Source organism: Barbus barbus (assembly GCF_936440315.1).
Source record: "Barbus barbus genome assembly, chromosome: 5".
In the NCBI taxonomy this organism is placed as follows: Eukaryota; Metazoa; Chordata; class Actinopteri; order Cypriniformes; family Cyprinidae; genus Barbus; species Barbus barbus.
This window is the reverse complement of record NC_136733.1, coordinates 35,661,407-35,680,641: the sequence shown is the minus strand read 5'-3', so window position 1 is coordinate 35,680,641 and position 19,235 is coordinate 35,661,407. Positions and strand designations below refer to the sequence as shown.

Below are 19,235 nucleotides of genomic sequence, written 5' to 3'. Positions count from 1 at the left end.
AAACAATGTGCTTTTTTAGTTTAGACAGAGGCAGAGGACAAAGGACATGCTTGCACCTTATCATATGTTTATATTTGGGAGGCTATTTTAGATTATTCTTCCCACGAGACACACTGTGACACTACAGTCAGCTGAGCATTATGGTTTGCTGCTTACTTTCAAACCACTGTGCAATGGAAGTTTTAGAAGGTAACTGATAAAGCCATGACCCTTAGAGGTCACAGAGTTCACATGACACTGCGATGGAAACGGATTGGTAGATGTGTCTTTTATTATGGCAACAGGTCACTTTCTGAAAAAAAGGTTTTACATTTAGTATATATCAAAGTCAGAATAATTCAATTATAAACAATAAATAAATGAGAAGTGATTAATAAATAATAAATTGTTACTAAAAATAAATCAGAAGATCTAAATGCCTGTGATGCTGGTTCGTAAGCTGGTCTATAAATCAATCCACGCATTTTTATGGAAATTTTAATGTATATATATATATATATATATATAAAACAGTAATTTTAAATTGTGGTAATATTTCACAATATTACTGCTTTTGATGTATTTTTGATCAAATCAATGCAGCATTAGAGACTTCTTTCATAAACATCAAAAGATCTTACTGACCCCAAACTTTTGAACTTTTGTTGTGTAGATATATTTGTATTTTTCCATAAATTTATTCCATTTTTATTTAATTTTAATGTATTAAAATAAATGATGAACTAAATTTCCAGCTTGGATGGAAACATAGCCACAGAGGCCAGGAGGTCTAGGGTGTTGTTGTCAAGAGCCATATAGGATATGTTTGGAGTCTGTGGGTTTTCCCCTTTCATGTCTAATGTGACCTTCACACCTGGTAACTGATCTACTCTGCCAGTTGTCCAGTTCCCATTTTGGTTCTGTGACTCAGTAGCCACATTGAGAGTCATTTAATTTTAGGCATTGCAACATTCCAGTTAGAAGTGATGTGAGAGGAACAAGAGAGAGCTTGAAATGGGCGGTGGCTCATTATAGATAAAGATATACGGTCTGTTCATAAACTCATGGGTGGGGATATGTGTTCTTCACAGGGGTGATGGGACAGAAACAGGACAAGGAGCTAGGAAAAGAAGACATCCTGACCGGTGCCATTAGTGACTATGAGATCTTAAACCAAAGCGAGGAGGAAGCACATTCCAACACCCCAGAAGAAACAGACCAGAATTTTGTTCGCTTGGACACCTCCATACTAGAGCCCTGTCCCGATCAGGAACCAACAAGACCCACTGACAACACCAATGAGCCCTCTTTCAACCAGGGAGGAAAAAAGATCAGACAGAGTTATGACACGGATGTTTCGCAGAATGGCACGACACCAAATCCACAGCTGAGCCTGGCAGGAGGTCCATGTGCCTCAGAATTCAAAACAGTCGCAAGCGACGCAACCGCCACAGACATATTTACTGCTGTGGACCAGCAACGACCTGACAAAACAGACAGAATGACTAACAAAACTCACCTCAAGGATACTCCAAACATGTTACAAGGTTCCTGTCAAATGGACTCAGCAGATGATGGCGTGAGCATTGAGAAAAATGAGACACGGACACTCTCTGACAGACACAACGGGATGCCAAAGATGAGTGGTGATGCTGAAATAAAGAGGAAATTTTCTTTGGAAGCAGAGAATGCTGATTTACGTGAAAGGCAGCCATTACAGGACAAAGATAAACATGAAATGCAAACCCTAAGAAGTGACAAAATTAGAAGAGGTTGTGACAAAGTTTGCAAAGAAAGTGCTGGAACTGTTCGACACAAAGAACGTCCTGATGAGGACAGATTTGAGCATTTGGACAGAGCTGAATCTTTATGTTCAGAGACTGTGACTGCATTTCCATCGTTCACTGGGCTCCACTCAAATTCAAGTCGCCCATGGCTTCAGAGTGCCAATAAGCAGGATAGTTTACAGGGAGACAAAAATATCAGTAGAGGCTTGTCAGGAAGAAGTGTTTTACAAGAACCCAACGATGCCTCACAGACACCAAAAGCAACAAACTTCAGAAACGACCAAAGAAACCCAACTTTCCGTACACCATTGCTAGGAAAAGAAGAGACCGAATGGGGTGAAATTGAAGGTAAGGACAACATCTTACATACTCCCTTTGATGTACTTGGTTTATTAAGATCTAGAGTGACAACATTCGACTCATTCGACTGACACTGTTACTGAACCCACAAATCCAGACACAGCTCTTGTCCCGTTGAGGATTGAGGAGGACTTTGAAGAAAAGGTTTTAAGCACATTCCGCACAGATTTTAGCCAAAGCAATACTTTGTTTCACACTGAGACGCAAAATGATGACAAAGGGGCATTCACTGTCATGGAAAAACACTCAACAGTCATGTCATCTGAGTGTTTAACTGAATCCAGTGCTAAAAACGTCCCTGTTAGCAATGCACCTCACCCAGCCAAAAAGGGAGTGTGGGGAGCAGAAGCACCATGTGTGAAAAGAGACACTGAATCTGTTTATCAAAAAGCTGTTCGGTCGAGCTCCACAGAAAGCAGGAAAGACTGTGATGGTCATCTTAATGGAAGGCATAATACTTCTTTACTTGAATTAGCAGGCAAAAATGGTAGAATTCAGGGCAAAAGAGTCTGTAATCCAAAGATCTACGAACTGGATGACATGAACACAGAAACAGAGGCCAAAAATAATCCTCCCAGCGGTAAATGTTTAAATCAAATTATAGTAAATCATTTCAATTCTTTTTCTCACTCAGATTTTGATGCAGGTGACACCGAAAGAGTCACACAGACAGCTTCTTTGCAACAGGAAAAAGAGCCTCTCTATTTCACAGATATGATCACACCACCACTTCAGATTCATACATTTCCTGACCAGGAGGCAAGGAAGTCGTCTGACGTCTCTCATTTGTACGTTCCTCACGCTGAAATACAGAGCATGATCCCTGACATCCCACCCACAGATGCTGAGACAGAGAAAAAGGCCAAAATCAAAGGACCACCACCACCTGTTCCAAAGAAACCAAAGAATCCCTTTAAAAAAGCCGTTGACCGCAAGGAATCTGCTTCTCATTCCACAGAGGAGCCAAGCAAATATTCGGACCTACTGCTCAGAAATATTCAAATGGGCAGAAGGCAGGCGGCACTGCAGTCCGTTGAGGATTTTAATATGCATGCATCATGTCTTGATATGTCACCTTGTTATACCGAGTCCCCATTCTACATGTGCATGTCCTTAGAGCCTGAGGTTGCTGATATTCCAAGATATTATTTAGTCCCGTATGATGAAACTGTTGCACCCGACTGCGATAACTTGATAGAAACTGTCGATGATAAAGAACTTAAAGAAATGGATATGTCTCAGCTGAGACCGTTGTTAAAAATAAAAGCAAAAATTAAGGGCCCACCACCACCTGTGCCGAAGAAGCCTCAAAATCCATTGGCTAAAACAGACACAGAGAAGAACCAAGCAAGCAAAGAAAACGTGGAACAGCCTTTGAAATATGGTAGACGTGACTCTGAATGCTACATGATAGACACGGAGGATGAAGAAGACTCTAAACCCACCGCAGTCCCAACTAGATATCCTTACGCCGCCTGTCGAATTCCAAGCAGTGATTCTTCTGCTTCAGAGGAAAACGAACTGTCCAGATACAGGCCCGTCTCTGAGATCATCAGAGACAGCAACAAAATCCAGGAGAAAGTGATACATCACAGCAGGACAAACATAATGAAAGCCAGGCCAGATGTGACTGTGGGAAGCCAGAGTCTAAAAGTATCGCAGATGAAGACAGCCTTTGATGTACAAACATCTTCCCATAAAATGGAAAGAAGATCCTCGCCAAAGAAAGGTAAGACAGGTTTTCAAGCTGACTGCATTCCAAGTTTTCATACAGCATACGACTGATGGGTTATAGAGAATCTTGAAGAATGAGACACGGTGGGTTTCAGTATATAAAAATAAAAAACATATTTATATACATTAAGATTTCACTTAGAACACTAATGAAGTTAATAATAGTGTTATGACATTACTTAAATGCTTACTGCAATAATTTACCTCATTTAGTTTTATTATCTTTTGTAAATATGGGTAAGAAATCACAAGAATTATTGCATAATATTGGTAGCCGTATTATTTAAAAGAAAAAAAAAGAAAAACAACACTGTTCTATGAAATAAAAATGTAAAAAAATGAAAATTATGTGGACTTTCACTTTGACACTGTTGCTTTTAGCTCGCTCACTTTTATTCACTGATGCTGCTTTGGAATAGTATAGCCTACATAAAAATATATATATTAACAATTTGTTTTAGTGCAATATAAAAGCCTATTATTTAATTTTGTAAACAACATCAATTTTCTCATGTTATAAATTTCTTCTTATACAGCTGTCGTTATATTTTACAAAGGAGGTCCCTCCGATCATATATCTGGTGTTGTTGATATCACAAAGTTTGAAAATCCCTACACCACACTGAAACAGAAAAAAGAAAGACTCCAAATTAGATTTTAGGGCACAATGCACTTTGTAAAATAATCCAACATGAGCATGACTTCATCCTTTTTCACTCTTAACATAATTACCAGAGTCCTGTAACATTATCAGCTCCGTTGAAGGCAAAGCATAATGTGTTCATGTGCACAAGATGGAAAAGCTGCTTGGGATCAAGGTAGTGTTTGCAATGGGGTCTTTCCATTTCTAAAATGACCTTACCAGTTAAACCACAGTGACCTGTCAGCCAGTACGGTACAGTTTGTACCATTGCTTCTCATTCACACATAGAACTGATGTCCATGTAGGAGGACATGAGGAGGAGGGGAGGGGAGAGGAGAACAAGGGCGTTTTCTCCCGTTCATTCAGAATAAAGGAGAGGAGGGAAGCTATTGTGGCTAGCCGCAATTCACTGAGACAAGTCACCAGCACAACTGAATCTGTGAGAAAATAAATTAATGCTTTCAATTTGACGCTGTGAGAGACGTAGTACTGATAAAGGTAAGCGTTTTGCGTTTGGTGATATTAATGCAAGGCAGGTCAGTGGTGCAATAGCCTCTACTGGAATGCTAGCTCGATTTTAGCAAGCATCACTGATTTAAAACAAGCTCTGGAAACAGCTAGGACATTACCGAAAAAAGAAAAAAACTTGCGCTGGTGCATGTGCATTTGCAAGCGTTTCGGCTCATTCAGCGGCATGTGAGACTGCATCCAGCCTTTGAATTTCATGCATACGGCGAGATAAGCTGAAATAGTGAGATATTAATTGAAAGTTGACCATCATGACCTGTGCCGGGTAGATAGCACGCCTTCACTTAAAAGCGGCACGTCGCATTTCTCCAGCGCCTGCAAAGAAAAACACGCACGGCTCAAAACAAGCTGCATATCGGATGCTTTTTCTGCTGTTTTCATTCATTTGGCCGGTTAGCGGTTAGCTCGTTTTCTCACACCAGCAGAAGCCTGCCCATCTATCGATTATGTCATGGCTTTTCATTCTCACTCTTGCACTATGGGCGAATATCTTATCTCTTTCTCATTCGTTCATATATTTTCTCTTTTACTCTATACCTTAATTTATCTTTTAGTAGATTGTTAGTGGTGTGTGGGTTTTTCTTCGCCGGGATGCTCATCATCATCATCATCATCAATAACGCAGCTCGGCCATTAGAAAGCAAACACACACACCGCCATACATCTGACCCATTTCCAAAAGCACATCCCTGACTTTATTATGATGACTACGTTTTATTCTCACAAACAGCTGTTTGGAATCGTTTTTGTTTATTAGTAGTGTTATTAATGGTGGTAGCTGTTATTTATGAAGACACCGCCATCAATCAGGGCCCTAGCAGTGCATCTCATCCAATGCTTTAGATAATGCATTCATAAAGGCGACTCAAATATAACCAGTGATTATTCATGTATTATTATGAACATCAATTTGTTTTTCAGTGTATTATACCCTTTATAACACTGGTTAGGAATAAGCACGCTGGCAGTGTCTCAAATTAAAGTAGATAGCATTTTTTTGGCACCACACTGTTGATATGTGCATCATTTTTGGGCATCTTTAGTGTTTGTTGCTTATTAAGAAACGCTGTCTTTTTGGCAGCTCATTAGGTTTTGATCTTTTAGGAATTTACTATGTGAATTCTATCTTTCTTTTATCCTGGTTAATAAATAAACAATACAAATTTATATCTGTTCAAGAAAGAGAATGTTTACTTTTATAGGCAACATATGATGCATGAAATTTGTGCTAAAATATGTGACCCTGCAGCACAAAAGCAGTCATACGGGTATATTTGTAGCCAACAATACATAGTATGGGTCAAAATCATTACGATATTAAGTAAGATCATGTTCCATGAAGATATTTTGTAAACTTCCTACCATAAATATATCAAAACTTCATTTTTGATTAGTAATATGCATTGCTAAGAACTTCATTTGGACAATTTTCTCAATATTTAGCTTTTTTTGGACCCTCAGATAGGATATTGTCCTATCCTAACAAACCATACATCAATGGAAAGCTTATTTATTCAGCTTTCAGATTATGTATAAATCACAATTTTAAACATTTTTACCTTTATTACTGGTTTTGTGGTCCAGGTATGTGACATATGTGCTTCAACAAAAAGTACTTTTTACAGTATGAACTGATAAAAAGAAATATATATGTTTTAATCGAACAAAGGATATCAAATATAGGTCACTTTAATTACTTATTACTGTAATTAATTACTTATTTAGTCATTTAAATATTCAGTCATTAGAACATGGTTTTCTCATATGAAGATGAATGTTTCTACACAGTGGCTCAATGAAATTCACTCACAAAACTGCATTTGACTTGCAGTTGATGCATATACAGGGTGAAATGGAAAACCGATTCCCAGTGCTCTAGCTGACCGCTCATCTTTCGCTAATATGATACACTGTCTATATTAAGTCTGAAAGCAAGAAAGATATTAAACATCTGCCATTAAGAATGTGTTATACTGCTAAATATAACAGTCGGGTATTTAAATATTAAATAATAAAGTACTATTGTAAATAATTATTTTTTTTTAAATCATTACGAGTAGCAAGCATTTCTCTTCTCTTGTGTTTTCAGAAATGATCAGACGAGTGGTACGACAGAGCAAATTTCGTCATGTGTTTGGTCAGGCGGTGAAGAATGACCAGTGCTATGATGACATTAGGGTTTCGCGGGTTACCTGGGACAGTGCCTTTTGTGCAGTAAACCCCAAATTTGTTGCTATTATTGTGGACGCTAGTGGGGGTGGAGCTTTCCTCGTTCTGCCTCTGCTAAAGGTAAGGGATAACTGCATATATGCTCAATCAGCATTTATGCAGTTAGTAATTTAAATAAGCATAGTTGGTCAGAATGATGCAAGATGAGACATAAATCCATGTTCTCTGTTTCCTGTTTGCAGACGGGTCGTATTGACAAGGCCTACCCCACTGTTTGTGGTCACACGGGCCCTGTGCTGGACATCGACTGGTGCCCGCACAATGATCACGTCATTGCCAGCGGCTCTGAAGATTGTGCAGTAATGGTACGTTCAGCTCCTTCACTACATCCTCTTTTATAGAGATTCTGCTTGGAAATCCAAGAGAGTGATTATTATGAAAATATTTGCATTTTTGTCACACAGGTGTGGCAGATCCCTGAGAACGGCCTCAACGCACCTCTTTCTGAGCCAGTCGTGGTGTTAGAGGGTCACTCCAAGAGGGTGGGCATCGTGACGTGGCATCCAACAGCCCGTAATGTTCTGCTAAGTGCAGGTAAGAGATTTTAAAAGTGAGCGCACTGCATAAAAACCCTAACGTTTATCATTTTGAACATCAAAATCATGTTATGTTGCGCGAACTAATGTTGTCTTTCCTCCTCTGTCAGGATGCGATAATCTCATCATTATTTGGAATGTGGGCACAGGAGAAGCTCTGATCAACCTGGAGGACATGCATCCGGATGTGATCTTCAGCGTCTGCTGGAGTCGCAACGGCAGCCTCATTTGCACTGCGTGCAAGGATAAGAAAGTGCGCGTTATCGATCCACGCAAGGGAAAGATCACTGCGGTAAGTGAAAACATCTTGGAATTATATTGAAGGCTCTTTATTTCCACAGTTCTTTGTGTCTCACTGGTATTGATGATCACAGGAGAAGGATAAGGCCCATGAGGGGGCACGGCCAATGAGAGCCATCTTTCTGGCTGATGGAAACATCTTCACCACCGGTTTCAGTCGTATGAGTGAGCGGCAGCTAGCGTTATGGAATCCAGTAAGGCAAAATAAAAACATTTCCATGTTTTTGAAAAATTACGTTTTTTTTAATGTTCTTTCATTAAATATTTTGATGTTCCTCTCTTTAAGAAAAACATGGAGGACCCGATATCAGTGCATGAAATGGACACCAGCAATGGAGTGTTGCTTCCATTCTATGACCCTGACACTAATGTAGTCTACCTGTGTGGAAAGGTGAGCAAGTTTTTAAGTGACCCAGAAATCAGGAGTTCAGCAATATCGTATTAACAATTAATGCTGTACATCTTTATTGTTGTATTTTTAGCATTTTATGTTATGTTATGTTAATATGACGAAATTTGAATTATTTGGGACCCCCCTAGAAATTGGGAAGCACTGGCTTTGCTTCAATAGTGTGATGTATTACAATATACACAGTGTGTATATATAGTATGTATATTTTAATGCAACTGTAATCTTGTTTTCTGTTTAAGGGTGACAGCAGTATCCGTTACTTTGAGATTACAGACGAGGCACCGTATGTGCACTACCTCAACACGTTTTCCAGTAAGGAGCCCCAAAGAGGAATGGGCTACATGCCTAAAAGAGGCCTAGATGTCAACAAGTGTGAGATAGCCAGGTAAGCACGGTTTGCACAGGTATTTCTTTAAAGCGTCATTTTTGAAAACAGACACAGCAAGTGTTTGTGGCCTTAGATTCATTCAGATTATCTGAAGTGTTTGATAGGCTTATGGCCGTGTCAGAATCTAGATATTTTCTGGCCAGCATTGTTGTGATTAAGGCTCTCAGCTAGGTTGATTTTATTTCTCCAGTAGGGGGAGTCTTTGCCTATAAAATCTAACGTGATGGCAATGTAGCTTAGGTTTTGGTTGCATGCTGTGGCTCCTAAAGGTCAATGAAATGTTATTTGACTACTAATGATCACTGTAAGGATAATTAATTTTATGATTCATTCTAGGTGTACGTTCTGTGTTTAATATTTGTTGGAAACTGATATATCTAGAATATTTTTTATTATATTGTACATAAGTTATATATAAATAGAATTGTTTATAATTATAAATAATTGTTTTTTATTTTGTATTTTATTTTCAAATGTAATCTATTCCTGTGATGGCAAAGATGAATTTTCAGCAGCCATTGCTCCAGTCTTCAGTGACACGCGATCCTTCAGAAATCATTCCAGTATGCTGATTTTATGCATACATTTACATATAAATGTATTATAAAACAGTTGTGCTGCTTCTTATTATTATTCATTTTTTCAATTTTTAGGATCCTTTGATGACTAAAAATTTCAAAAGAACAGCATTTATTTGAAAAAGAAATCTTTTATAGCATTGTAAATGGAAAAAGTAAAAACATTGTAAGGTTGTGCTTATTGCCATAAAGCCAGTAACATGTGTGTTGTTTCTTACAGGTTTTATAAACTTCATGAGAGAAAGTGTGAGCCAATTATCATGACTGTTCCTAGAAAGGTACTTTTCACTGTATTTTTGTTAATAGTAATGTTCAGTTGATAAGATTTTATTTGTTTTGTGTTTAGATTTACAAGCAAAGCTCAATCAAAGTGTGATTTAATTGTCATTAATCGATGAAGAAAAGGGAAGGCACTTGGTTTCAATTAACATTAAAGCAGCAGATGTTTTCAGAGAAAACAAACTGCATGAATCCAAAATACTCATTACGGTATTTCCTGTCTCTTCGGTTTTTGGCAGTCAGACCTCTTTCAGGACGACCTCTATCCGGACACAGCAGGTCCAGACCCAGCGCTAGAGGCGGAGGAGTGGTTTGAAGGCAAGAATGGCGAACCGATCCTGATCTCGCTCAAACACGGTTATGTTCCGGGCAAGAACCGCGACCTCAAAGTAGTCAAGAAAAACGTGCTGGATAACAAGGCACCCAAGAAGGTGGAGGAGCCAGCAACTCCCCAGAAACCTGCCTCTCCTCAGCTAAACAGAGTAAGGATGATGCTTCATTGACTCTTTCTTATTTGTCCCACTCATAATTGGCACTAAAACACATTTTCCTATTTCTTTATTCTGCTTCGCAGAAGAATGAAGTGAAGTTAGAGGAGCTACTGCGAGAAGTCAAGTCCCTTAGAGATCTGGTCACGCTGCAGGACAGGAGAATCGCCAAACTGGAAGAGCAAGTGGCTAAAGTGGCAATCTAAGACACTGGTGGTGGTCTGAGCCATAGTTTTCAGTATGGAGAAAGAGAGATTCAGCTGGGCAGGGGGGGTCAGTCACTGCCAAAATTTCTCGATTTGACTCAATCATTCCGCTTGGTGTTTCTCACAAGGACAACTTCAAGCAACATTCCAAGACGGACTTTTACTTTTTGTCAAGTCTCCCCCAAGCATTCGCATAGCAGAAGCAAAGCTGTGGCAATGAGTGGTCACTGGTTTTAACTGATGTTTTACATTTTGTTAAACATTTTCTTACTTCTTTTGTTATTGTAACATTGTTTCCATGAGTATTCTGATATTAACCGGTATGTTACAGAGTGTCGTTGTATATATACATCAGTATTTCTCTTTCCTTTTTTGTTGTGTTGCCAAATTTGAGGTGACTCAGTCACCTCTCCTTTTATTTCTACTTTTATATGTTTTTCCCAGTTGTAGATAGTTCATAACCATTCAACATTTAGGATTCATCAGGATTTAATTGGAAAATCAGTCCAAATAATGTCCCTTGTGATGATCGTGATCACTGGAGTATTAATTCATTTCCTCCACTGGCTGTTTTGAGATCATCGTCATTGATTATCCATATCCATAAAGCATCCAACAACAGGGTTTTTCAAAAATATAACACAGTCAGTTACAGTATATCACAAAGCAATAACTTTATGTTGCAGAATGAATGTGAACGTAAACCTAAACCTGTTAGACTTCAGCAAGTATTGTTGAAAATGCATTCCTCATGCATATTCTTCATAAATCAAAAACTTACCGCTGTAACTTGATAGTAATTATGAAATTACTGTTGCACCTCAGGAAATCAATCACTCTGAAGTCAGAAACATTGGATGCTCAACACTTTCCATTTGCATGAGGTTTTTGCCACAGAAATAGTACTTTATTTTGATTAGGAAATGGCTATTTTTTGCTGTCATTATCCATGTTCTCCAGTTTGCCCCCGCTTTCGAATTATTCTCATGTTACAAAATTTTGGGCTGACACATGCTCTGAGAAGTGAACTTGGCTTTAAGAGGCAGTGGCTACCTGCGAGCTCTTCTGATGTAAATGTACTGTAAATGTATTGGTGCCTCTATGTGTGTTTCTGGTTTTAGACCTCCTCAGTTGACCACTGCTGGAGGACAACATCCATGAAAATCAGCACTTATCTGTGTCCTAAACAGTCTTGTGCATGCATTCCAAACTTCACCTAAAATAAAAAAGGTTGGCTCTACAATAAATCTTTTCATTCATAATTCTTCATGAAGTCTGGTGTCAGTTTCTTGTTTGTAGGGCGGTTTACAATGAATAACCACAATGTGGTCATGTTTGTCGCTATATGGCTGGCTTGAATACTTGGTTATGATTAGTTAATCATGTCATTTATTGGTCAGATATTTCCTAATATTCCCCATCATTCATGACAATGCTGTATATAAGTCCGCTCTGTCAGAGAACTGAAATATCTTGTGACGCTATAATTGATTGTAGTGAAAAGACCTCAGAGGACTTAATAATAATTGTTGTATTGTCAGGGATCCATCACAGTCATAAGCCCAGTCACAACACACACCTGATCACAATCGCAAAATAAACCCCTTTCAGGGTGATGCAAGACCCCTACATTATCCCAAGACCCCTAGTAAAAGACACTTTCTCTTTATGTACTGTTATTTCAGAGGCATTTATTTGCTATGTCTGTTCACAGCAAGGTTTATTATTCTGCAGTAAAGAAAGAATAACATGAAAAAACACATAAAGCCTCAACTCTCTCAAGATTAGCTTAGGTGATCAGAAAGCAGATGTTTTCACAATCCTGTATGTCTTGACAAGCCATTAAAAGTCCAAGATGCCTCAAAGGGCTGGCATATTGAAAACTAATTCTGAGGGGCCTATATGAAAGCCTATACATTCTTACAGATGAGCCTCAAAATATATATTGTTTTGAATATTGAGACAGTACCGTTCACCAATTAGTCTTACATTTTCAGCTCATTATATTGCTGGGTTTGAGACTTGCCACAGCATCCCTTTATACTGTATCTCTGGTCTCAACACCCTGTCCATTGTTCCAGCAGTGGCTCACAGCAGCGTGTCCTCTCCCCCGTGGACCATGTGAGCACAGGAAACATAAAGCTCTTCCTCAGGGACCTGATAGCTTCTGTTTGAAGGCCAAAAACAAATCCAAAAGTATTTTACAAGGAACCATCAATGTCTGTATTTAGATTTAATGGTTAGACGAATGCAGTTTTAAAGGTTTCAAGAAATGGATGAAAATGAGAATCTAGAGTTTGAAACAAAACTGTGCCACATCTGGTGGCTTGAAGTTCTCCAAAGCACAGACAGGGGGGAAAAAACTCGGCTCTCCCCCAAACAGCCTTAACGAGAACAGCGTGTCTGGAAATGGCCCAGTCTGCCTTTCTGGGACAGAGTAGAAACAGGAGGAGGAGGAGGAGGAGGAGGAGGAGGAGATAGGAGTTTCTTCCCCCCTCACCAGTCCAACTGTTCTTCATCACGTAGTCTGTTACAACAGATATCCAGCTTGAGAGGAGGAAACAGCAAACGCTTTCTTCTCCATGTTAGGTCCTCTTCAGTCTTCAGCATGTTTTAGAACATCAGCACTTGAAAGTAAGAAAGAACTCTTTTGTTTCAACATTACTTTTGTCTGTTTTCTATTTTAGTAATATCGTTCCTGTCCATGTAATGATAGACAGATGACTTACCTTACAGGAATGCACAGCTTTAAAAGGTTCATGTCCAGATGTGGCTACCTAAGTTTAAAACTGTTCTCTAACAGTTCAAAAGAGTCAACAAAAATAGTTCTAGAATGGACTCTCACAGTTGATTTTTTTTTTTAAGTATTAGAGAATTACATAAAAGCAAGTTCATGAGCTAAAGACAGAACTTTCTGATGTTTGGAAATTTTTTGAAGCCAGCATAAAAACAGAGACTAATTTCAATGCTGTGTGTGTGTGTGTGTGTGTGTGTGTGTATGTGTCTGTGTCTGTGTGTGTGTGTGTGTGTGTGTGTGTCTCGCCACATGAGCTTGATACTATTTCCATTGTGCTCCAAATGCCCAGTGATGATTATGGTTGTCAGCTTGAGCACAGATGGCACAGAGTGGAGAGACCCCAGATGAAATATCTTTGCTTAAAGAAACAAACCATCATAATTTATGTTGGTTCACCAGCTGTCTTTTGTAAAACTATACTGCATTTATCTGACTTTTTTGTTTTGGTTACACTTTACAATAATATTCAGTTTGTTTGTTTGTTTATATATATTTAAAGTTACATTTATTAAAAAAATGTAACATTAAATATTTTTATATTAATTTCTACATTTACTAATACAACATTTTATGTTGTATACATTAACATGATAATCAGTATACATCATTATGAATAAAAATAAATAATTAACTAGTATAATTACTTAGATTAATAAATGCTGTAAAAATGGTTGTTTGTAGTTATAGTTCATTATAGTCAATTAACTAACGGTAATGAACTGAACCGTATTGCAAAGTGTTTCCATTTTTTCCTTCATCAAAAGTAATTTTATGTTAAATGTAAGAAATAGCTATACAAAAACAGGAAGTTATTGAGTTGAGCATGTTTATTCAGCTCATTTTGAAAGTGAAATTTGAATGCTCATGAAACCTCAAAGAATGAGTGCACATGTGCACATGTAGGGACTGATGTCCGGCTGCAGTTGCTCAGAACATAATGCATCTGGCTCAGAATACAACGTGGTTTCCATGTGGCGCTTTCAATTTTGATTGCACCACAGGAAAGACATAAGACAACTGCTGTGAATTAATGTCATGAAGTAAGAACATACCAAAGTCTCAGATTGAGTCCAAATCAATAACATTTCAGCTAACAAAACTACTTTCTAAGAACAAGTTATGTTAAAATGTTATTTCTAAATTTTCTCTGAATGTTCAAAATACCAATTTTTAAATGTTTAAAAATATTTTCTTGATTATGCAAACTCAAAATGTTATTGGAAAGATTAAGTTTATAACGTTGAACAAACATTCTATTAGTGTTACTGGAAGAACATCCGTTCATAACTTCAAGAACCTAGCCAAAACATTCTCAGTTAGCTTAACTGTTAAGCTAAACTTAAACATGTAAAGTCAAGTAATTAAAATGTCTTTTTAACCACCTCAGGTATTCAGTCACAGGATGGACCACTCAGCTCTCCACTGCCTCATCGGCCTGTCCATCATTCTGCTAACCAGACTCCCCACTTATGCCACCCCAGTCATTTTTAATGACTCTTTGGAAGGCAGTGGGCAGTGGGACCCTGGGAGCACAGACTTGACCCCCACACCCACCATTTCCTCCTTCAATGAATCGGTGAAGTCCACCTCCATAGATGGAGAAAAACACAGCAAGTCATTCTTGGATCAGCTGGTGGACTTCTTACAAGAGAACCACCTTCCCATAATCGTCATTACCACATTACTTTTTCTTATCATCACCATCCTCTGCTCGGCCGCCATCTTGAGTCGCCGACGTAAAGTCAGCACCTACTATCCTTGCGCTTTCCCTTCCAAGATGTACGTGGATGAGCAAGACAAGACTGGAGGAGCACGCTTCTTCAGCGAAGTCCCAGAGAAAACTAACACCAGCTCCAGTGAGGAGCCAGTGAATTCAGCCAGGCAGCTCCAAGAGGACATCATGCTGGCTACCAAGAACCTCCGAACGCCAATCAAGAGCCCATGGAAGGAGAAGAATGAAGTGGCGGAAGACCAAAAACATGCAGAAGACGAGGGAAGTGCTCAGTGCGATAAGAGTCAAGAGGAGAGCTGTGCCTCACTAGAGAACAAGCCCACAAACCAGTCTGCTGTTGAGGATACTGTGGAAAAGAGCTGCCCCAGTAGGTCCCAGGACAGTATCCCCGCTTGTGACATGGAAAAGACTGACCCCACAGACTCCGGGCCCCCTGAAGAGAGCAAACATTCATCTGGAGCAGAGAGTTCGGAGATCCAAGAGGACACGAACAAACAGGATGTTGCTACTTCAGGCTCACCATTTATCAGTGAAGAGAAAACAACATTTTAGCTTGGACATTTTTAAAGCCTTAAACGAAAAACACAGAGAAGCAAATACAAACCAAAGTGTATTTCTTGCACACGTTGTTAAAAAAAAAAGTAGTTTAATTGAGAATATTCTTGAAAAATATATGGCTTTAATATTGTTTGTAACTCTTCGATTTTCCAAATATAAATAATAATCTGTTTTAAATGACTTAAGAGTAAGTGATATGAACGGATGCCTATTGGGCAAGACATAAAAACTGCTTTTTAAATGTTGGTTGTCATGAATCTCTTTTCATTTGACATGATGACTCAGAAATGATTTTTATTCTTGTTTGCTTTACTCTCTGTTATTCGCAGTGACATCCATATAGACTGGAAAGGTTAGGATTAGGGAAGTGGATTGCGTGAATGGCTCGCAACACGCTATAAACACACGCATCCAAAAAATAAAACAAGCACACTTACTATTCCAATTAAGGAGACAAGTCTAAGAGTAGAAAAGCTTTGCTGTGACTCAGCTTACTGTTTACACATTCTGGCTCTAAGTATTTCCTTTCAAGGTCGAGAAGTATTCAAACAGTTTAGTCTAACATCAGTTAGTCTCAATATGTACTTTATGAAGAACACAATATTCTTAATAAACTTACTACAGGATTTGACCACATTTTATACTTCATTATTTTAATGTTCAAGATAATCTGCCATATTACTAAAAAATAATGTCAACAAATGCTGGTCAGTGTTATAGTTTGCTTCAGATCTATTGAGGCATAACAGTTAATAAAACAAACCTCAAATTGCGATGTATAATCACATTTAAAAAAAAACACACATATAGGTACGCTGAAACCAGGTACTATGCAAAATCAGTTAATTGCTGCAAATTAGCATCGTGTTTCTAGATTCCAAGGGTATGTGATATTAATTCCAATGCCCACATGATTGAGGTTTACATGCTTTATTTAAAGTACTTATGTTTGAAAGGCCCCCAAATGAAAGCCCAAAAGCATAAATCACCATCATAATCACATCTTCATTCTTTCAAACTAAAATAATAGAATAAGATCATTTGTGTGCGTTTTCAGCTAGCAAGTGAAACCACTGACACTGTTTTTCATTACATCAGCATATCTAAACAAATATGGCTTAGACTGTAACAGTGTTAGTCAGTACTTTTACATTGTGCGTTTAAAAGACGCAAGAGTTGGAGAGCTTTGGTCTAAACTCAAAGGGAGGATAAAGAGCATTGATTCTCAACTGGTTTTGTTTCAAGACCCAGATTTTACATTGGATATCAAATGGTGATCCAACCTCAAATGCTGAGATTTATTACAGTTACCTTGAACTGTGCAGACTCAACACTATGCAAAATCCATAACACTGCACAGTGGAAGACAATAAATGCATTATTCTCTTCCAAGACAATAAACCTGATTTTAACTTTGCATGGTTAGTTGGATTTTAATACTGGAATTTAGCACTGTTATTTCCCTGCTCCTCACGACCCAATCAGAACAGACCTGAAGCCCCTTTTGAGAACCACGGATTTAGAGGATTGAGTGCGCCTCCTAGTTGCGAGCCATGGCAGTCTTCTCACCCGGTTCAACTTCCTGTTTCAGGTGGTAGTCTGCCAAAGCTGCTTTAATGGCATCCTCAGCCAGCGCTACAAAGCACAGAGAACAAGGTCAGTTATAGAACAGGAACATCTTAAATCCAGGAACATCATAAGTCAAATTTTTATACATTTTTTTTTTTAATCAACCGGTGCAGCAAATATAATGCAAGTAAATATTACACAAACACAGATAAATCAAATTAAAAGGAGCACTTACTCGAGCAGTGCAGTTTGACCGGTGGAAGGCTCAGCTCCTTAGCAATCTCAGTGTTTTTTATCTTGAGGGCTTCATCAATCTGTACATTGATTGAGAATTTTTAGGTTTAATTGTTTTATTAGGACAAAAACACTAAATTTTGTCACAAATAATGCAGATAAAAAAAAGGAGGACAAACATTTGTGGAAGAAACAAATATACACTTCAGTCCATCAAATATATGACTACCGCATCAAGGGTGATAGCTTCCATCATCAGCATTGTGACTCTGATGTGTCTATAATGAATATACTATAAACAAAAACTCTGCATTTATCATTTGTGATACAGTGTAGACATCAAATGACTGTTTAATTTTGTCAGAGAAAGAGTTCGTATGAAAAAAATTAATACAGCTATGAAAAAAATGGCTTAAATAATAGTCTTGTGACCATTATTTTGTTAGGGGTAACACAATTGGTGATTCGTTGATTTAGTATAAATTATATATTGTTCCTAGGTTATTGTATTTTTGGGTCCATAGTTTAATACTAACCAGGGACAAGTGCTACAAATATTATATTCTGTACTGTCCCTGTGAAATAAACAATAAATAGAATAATCTAAAATATGCAGGCTCATCCTGTGTAAGCACTCAATTCAATCTGAAACTTCAAACATCATACAGAGACATAATCCACTTAAATGTTACACTATTTTATTTGTTTAAGTGCACAATACATGTTTATTTTGTTTCCCTTTTTATAGCCTATGCATTATTTCTTGTCACAAATGCAAACACTCTTGTCATCAAATACCTGTGCTAAAAAATGAGTTAATAAGCCTACAGTAGTGAACATACTGTACCCATTCTGAAAAAAAAACGACTACTTGGGAAGAACAGTAGCTAAAGCAGTCATTAAACCTATTATGCAAGACAGGATTACCTGCAGTTCATCACATCTCCACAAGCAGGGGCACCAACCAAACCTGTGCCTACATTCTTGGCATTTTTATCCAAAGACCCCACATTTCTCGAGTTCTCATAGTGGTCCACAACCTTAACAAATAAAAATAACGTTTAAGGGAGGGGCCAGTTTAGTTATTTGCCTCACAAAGTCAGGATCACGTGCCAGTTCATTTTATTGTTATATTTATTGTTATAAAAGACAAATAAACAATCAGGTCTGGCTCAAATCGCCCCCATTTTGACCTAATTAGATGTGTATCCATCTTGCCATATTACAAATTACTAAAAATTATGACTTTACATTTCAAGGCACATCATGGACTCGTACAAAGAAACAATTTAGTTCATTCTTAATTTTTCAGCTTGTACTAAATGCGATCTCAAACGATATAACCGACTTATAGTATTAAAACTGAATGCGAACTAAAAATGCGAAACTTGCTATGTCACGTTAGTGGTAATATTATTATATATCAAGAGATGTCAGTCATACAGGAAACCACCTCAAATACATAAGATCAAAGCGAAAAACTTTATAGCAAATTGCACCGCTAATATTCTGAATAAAAATGATATCGACGACCATGGATTTTAATAAATAGAAACAGATTCATTTTAAAAAATCTTGTTTTATAGAACAGCAGATTGTTGTTTTTGTTTCACTTTTATCCTATGCTTGTTCTGACTGTTGAAACTTTACAGCTTCCCTTGTGCATATTAAATAATGCTATATAAATGCCTATTCATTGATATTATTGATAGTAGTACTTGTAATAAAGTACTTTTCAGTGTTTTTTATTTTTTATTATTGAATGCATGAAAAAACAATAACAATAGTCATCGTCAACTTTTCAAAAAAGTGTGGTCTCTGTGCCAAATGACATCATTGCAGCGCCTGTGATTGACAGCGCTGTCAGCCAATCAATGAAAAGGGAGGCGGCGAGGATT

The 19,235-nt window shown here is 37.9% G+C and overlaps 4 protein-coding genes across 7 annotated transcripts in view; 2 read left to right on the top strand and 2 right to left on the bottom strand.

Moving 5' to 3' along the window:
* Nucleotides 1–19,235, bottom strand: part of LOC306869969 (CCN family member 1-like) — a 1,026,947-nt gene that overhangs the window by 625,134 nt on the left and 382,578 nt on the right. The gene's annotated exons all lie outside the window — the stretch shown is intronic.
* LOC306869981 (coronin-1C-A-like) lies at nucleotides 950–11,717 on the top strand. Of its 4 annotated transcripts, XR_013784224.1 has the most exons (13): nucleotides 1,050–2,114; nucleotides 2,761–3,855; nucleotides 7,121–7,320; nucleotides 7,443–7,565; nucleotides 7,665–7,794; nucleotides 7,907–8,088; nucleotides 8,171–8,290; nucleotides 8,383–8,487; nucleotides 8,748–8,893; nucleotides 9,397–9,459; nucleotides 9,695–9,752; nucleotides 9,993–10,235; nucleotides 10,328–11,713. XR_013784224.1 is itself a non-coding variant. In XM_079416975.1 (12 exons), exons 1-12 carry the CDS (start codon nucleotides 1,076–1,078, stop codon nucleotides 10,445–10,447), a joined length of 3,561 nt encoding a protein of 1,186 aa, XP_079273101.1. In that variant the 5' UTR covers nucleotides 950–1,075; the 3' UTR covers nucleotides 10,448–11,717. The 4 variants fall into 4 exon arrangements, 3 of the variants coding, with proteins under 3 accessions (XP_079273101.1, XP_079273102.1, XP_079273103.1); XM_079416975.1 differs by lacking the exon at nucleotides 9,397–9,459 and having other exon boundaries at nucleotides 950–2,114; nucleotides 10,328–11,717; XM_079416976.1 differs by lacking the exons at nucleotides 1,050–2,114; nucleotides 2,761–3,855; nucleotides 9,397–9,459 and adding an exon at nucleotides 4,788–5,001 and having other exon boundaries at nucleotides 10,328–11,715.
* Nucleotides 12,921–15,779, top strand: LOC306870328 (transmembrane protein 119-like). The gene is made up of 2 exons (XM_079417537.1): nucleotides 12,921–13,081; nucleotides 14,632–15,779. Exon 2 carries the CDS (start codon nucleotides 14,647–14,649, stop codon nucleotides 15,526–15,528), a length of 882 nt encoding a protein of 293 aa, XP_079273663.1. The 5' UTR covers nucleotides 12,921–13,081; nucleotides 14,632–14,646; the 3' UTR covers nucleotides 15,529–15,779.
* Nucleotides 17,075–18,550, bottom strand: LOC306869516 (iron-sulfur cluster assembly enzyme ISCU-like; the record flags this gene model as incomplete). Its single annotated transcript, XM_079416276.1, has 5 exons — nucleotides 17,075–17,169; nucleotides 17,339–17,417; nucleotides 17,567–17,615; nucleotides 18,265–18,377; nucleotides 18,497–18,550. The coding sequence occupies 5 exons, from the start codon at nucleotides 18,548–18,550 to the stop codon at nucleotides 17,075–17,077; spliced, it is 390 nt and encodes a 129-aa protein (XP_079272402.1).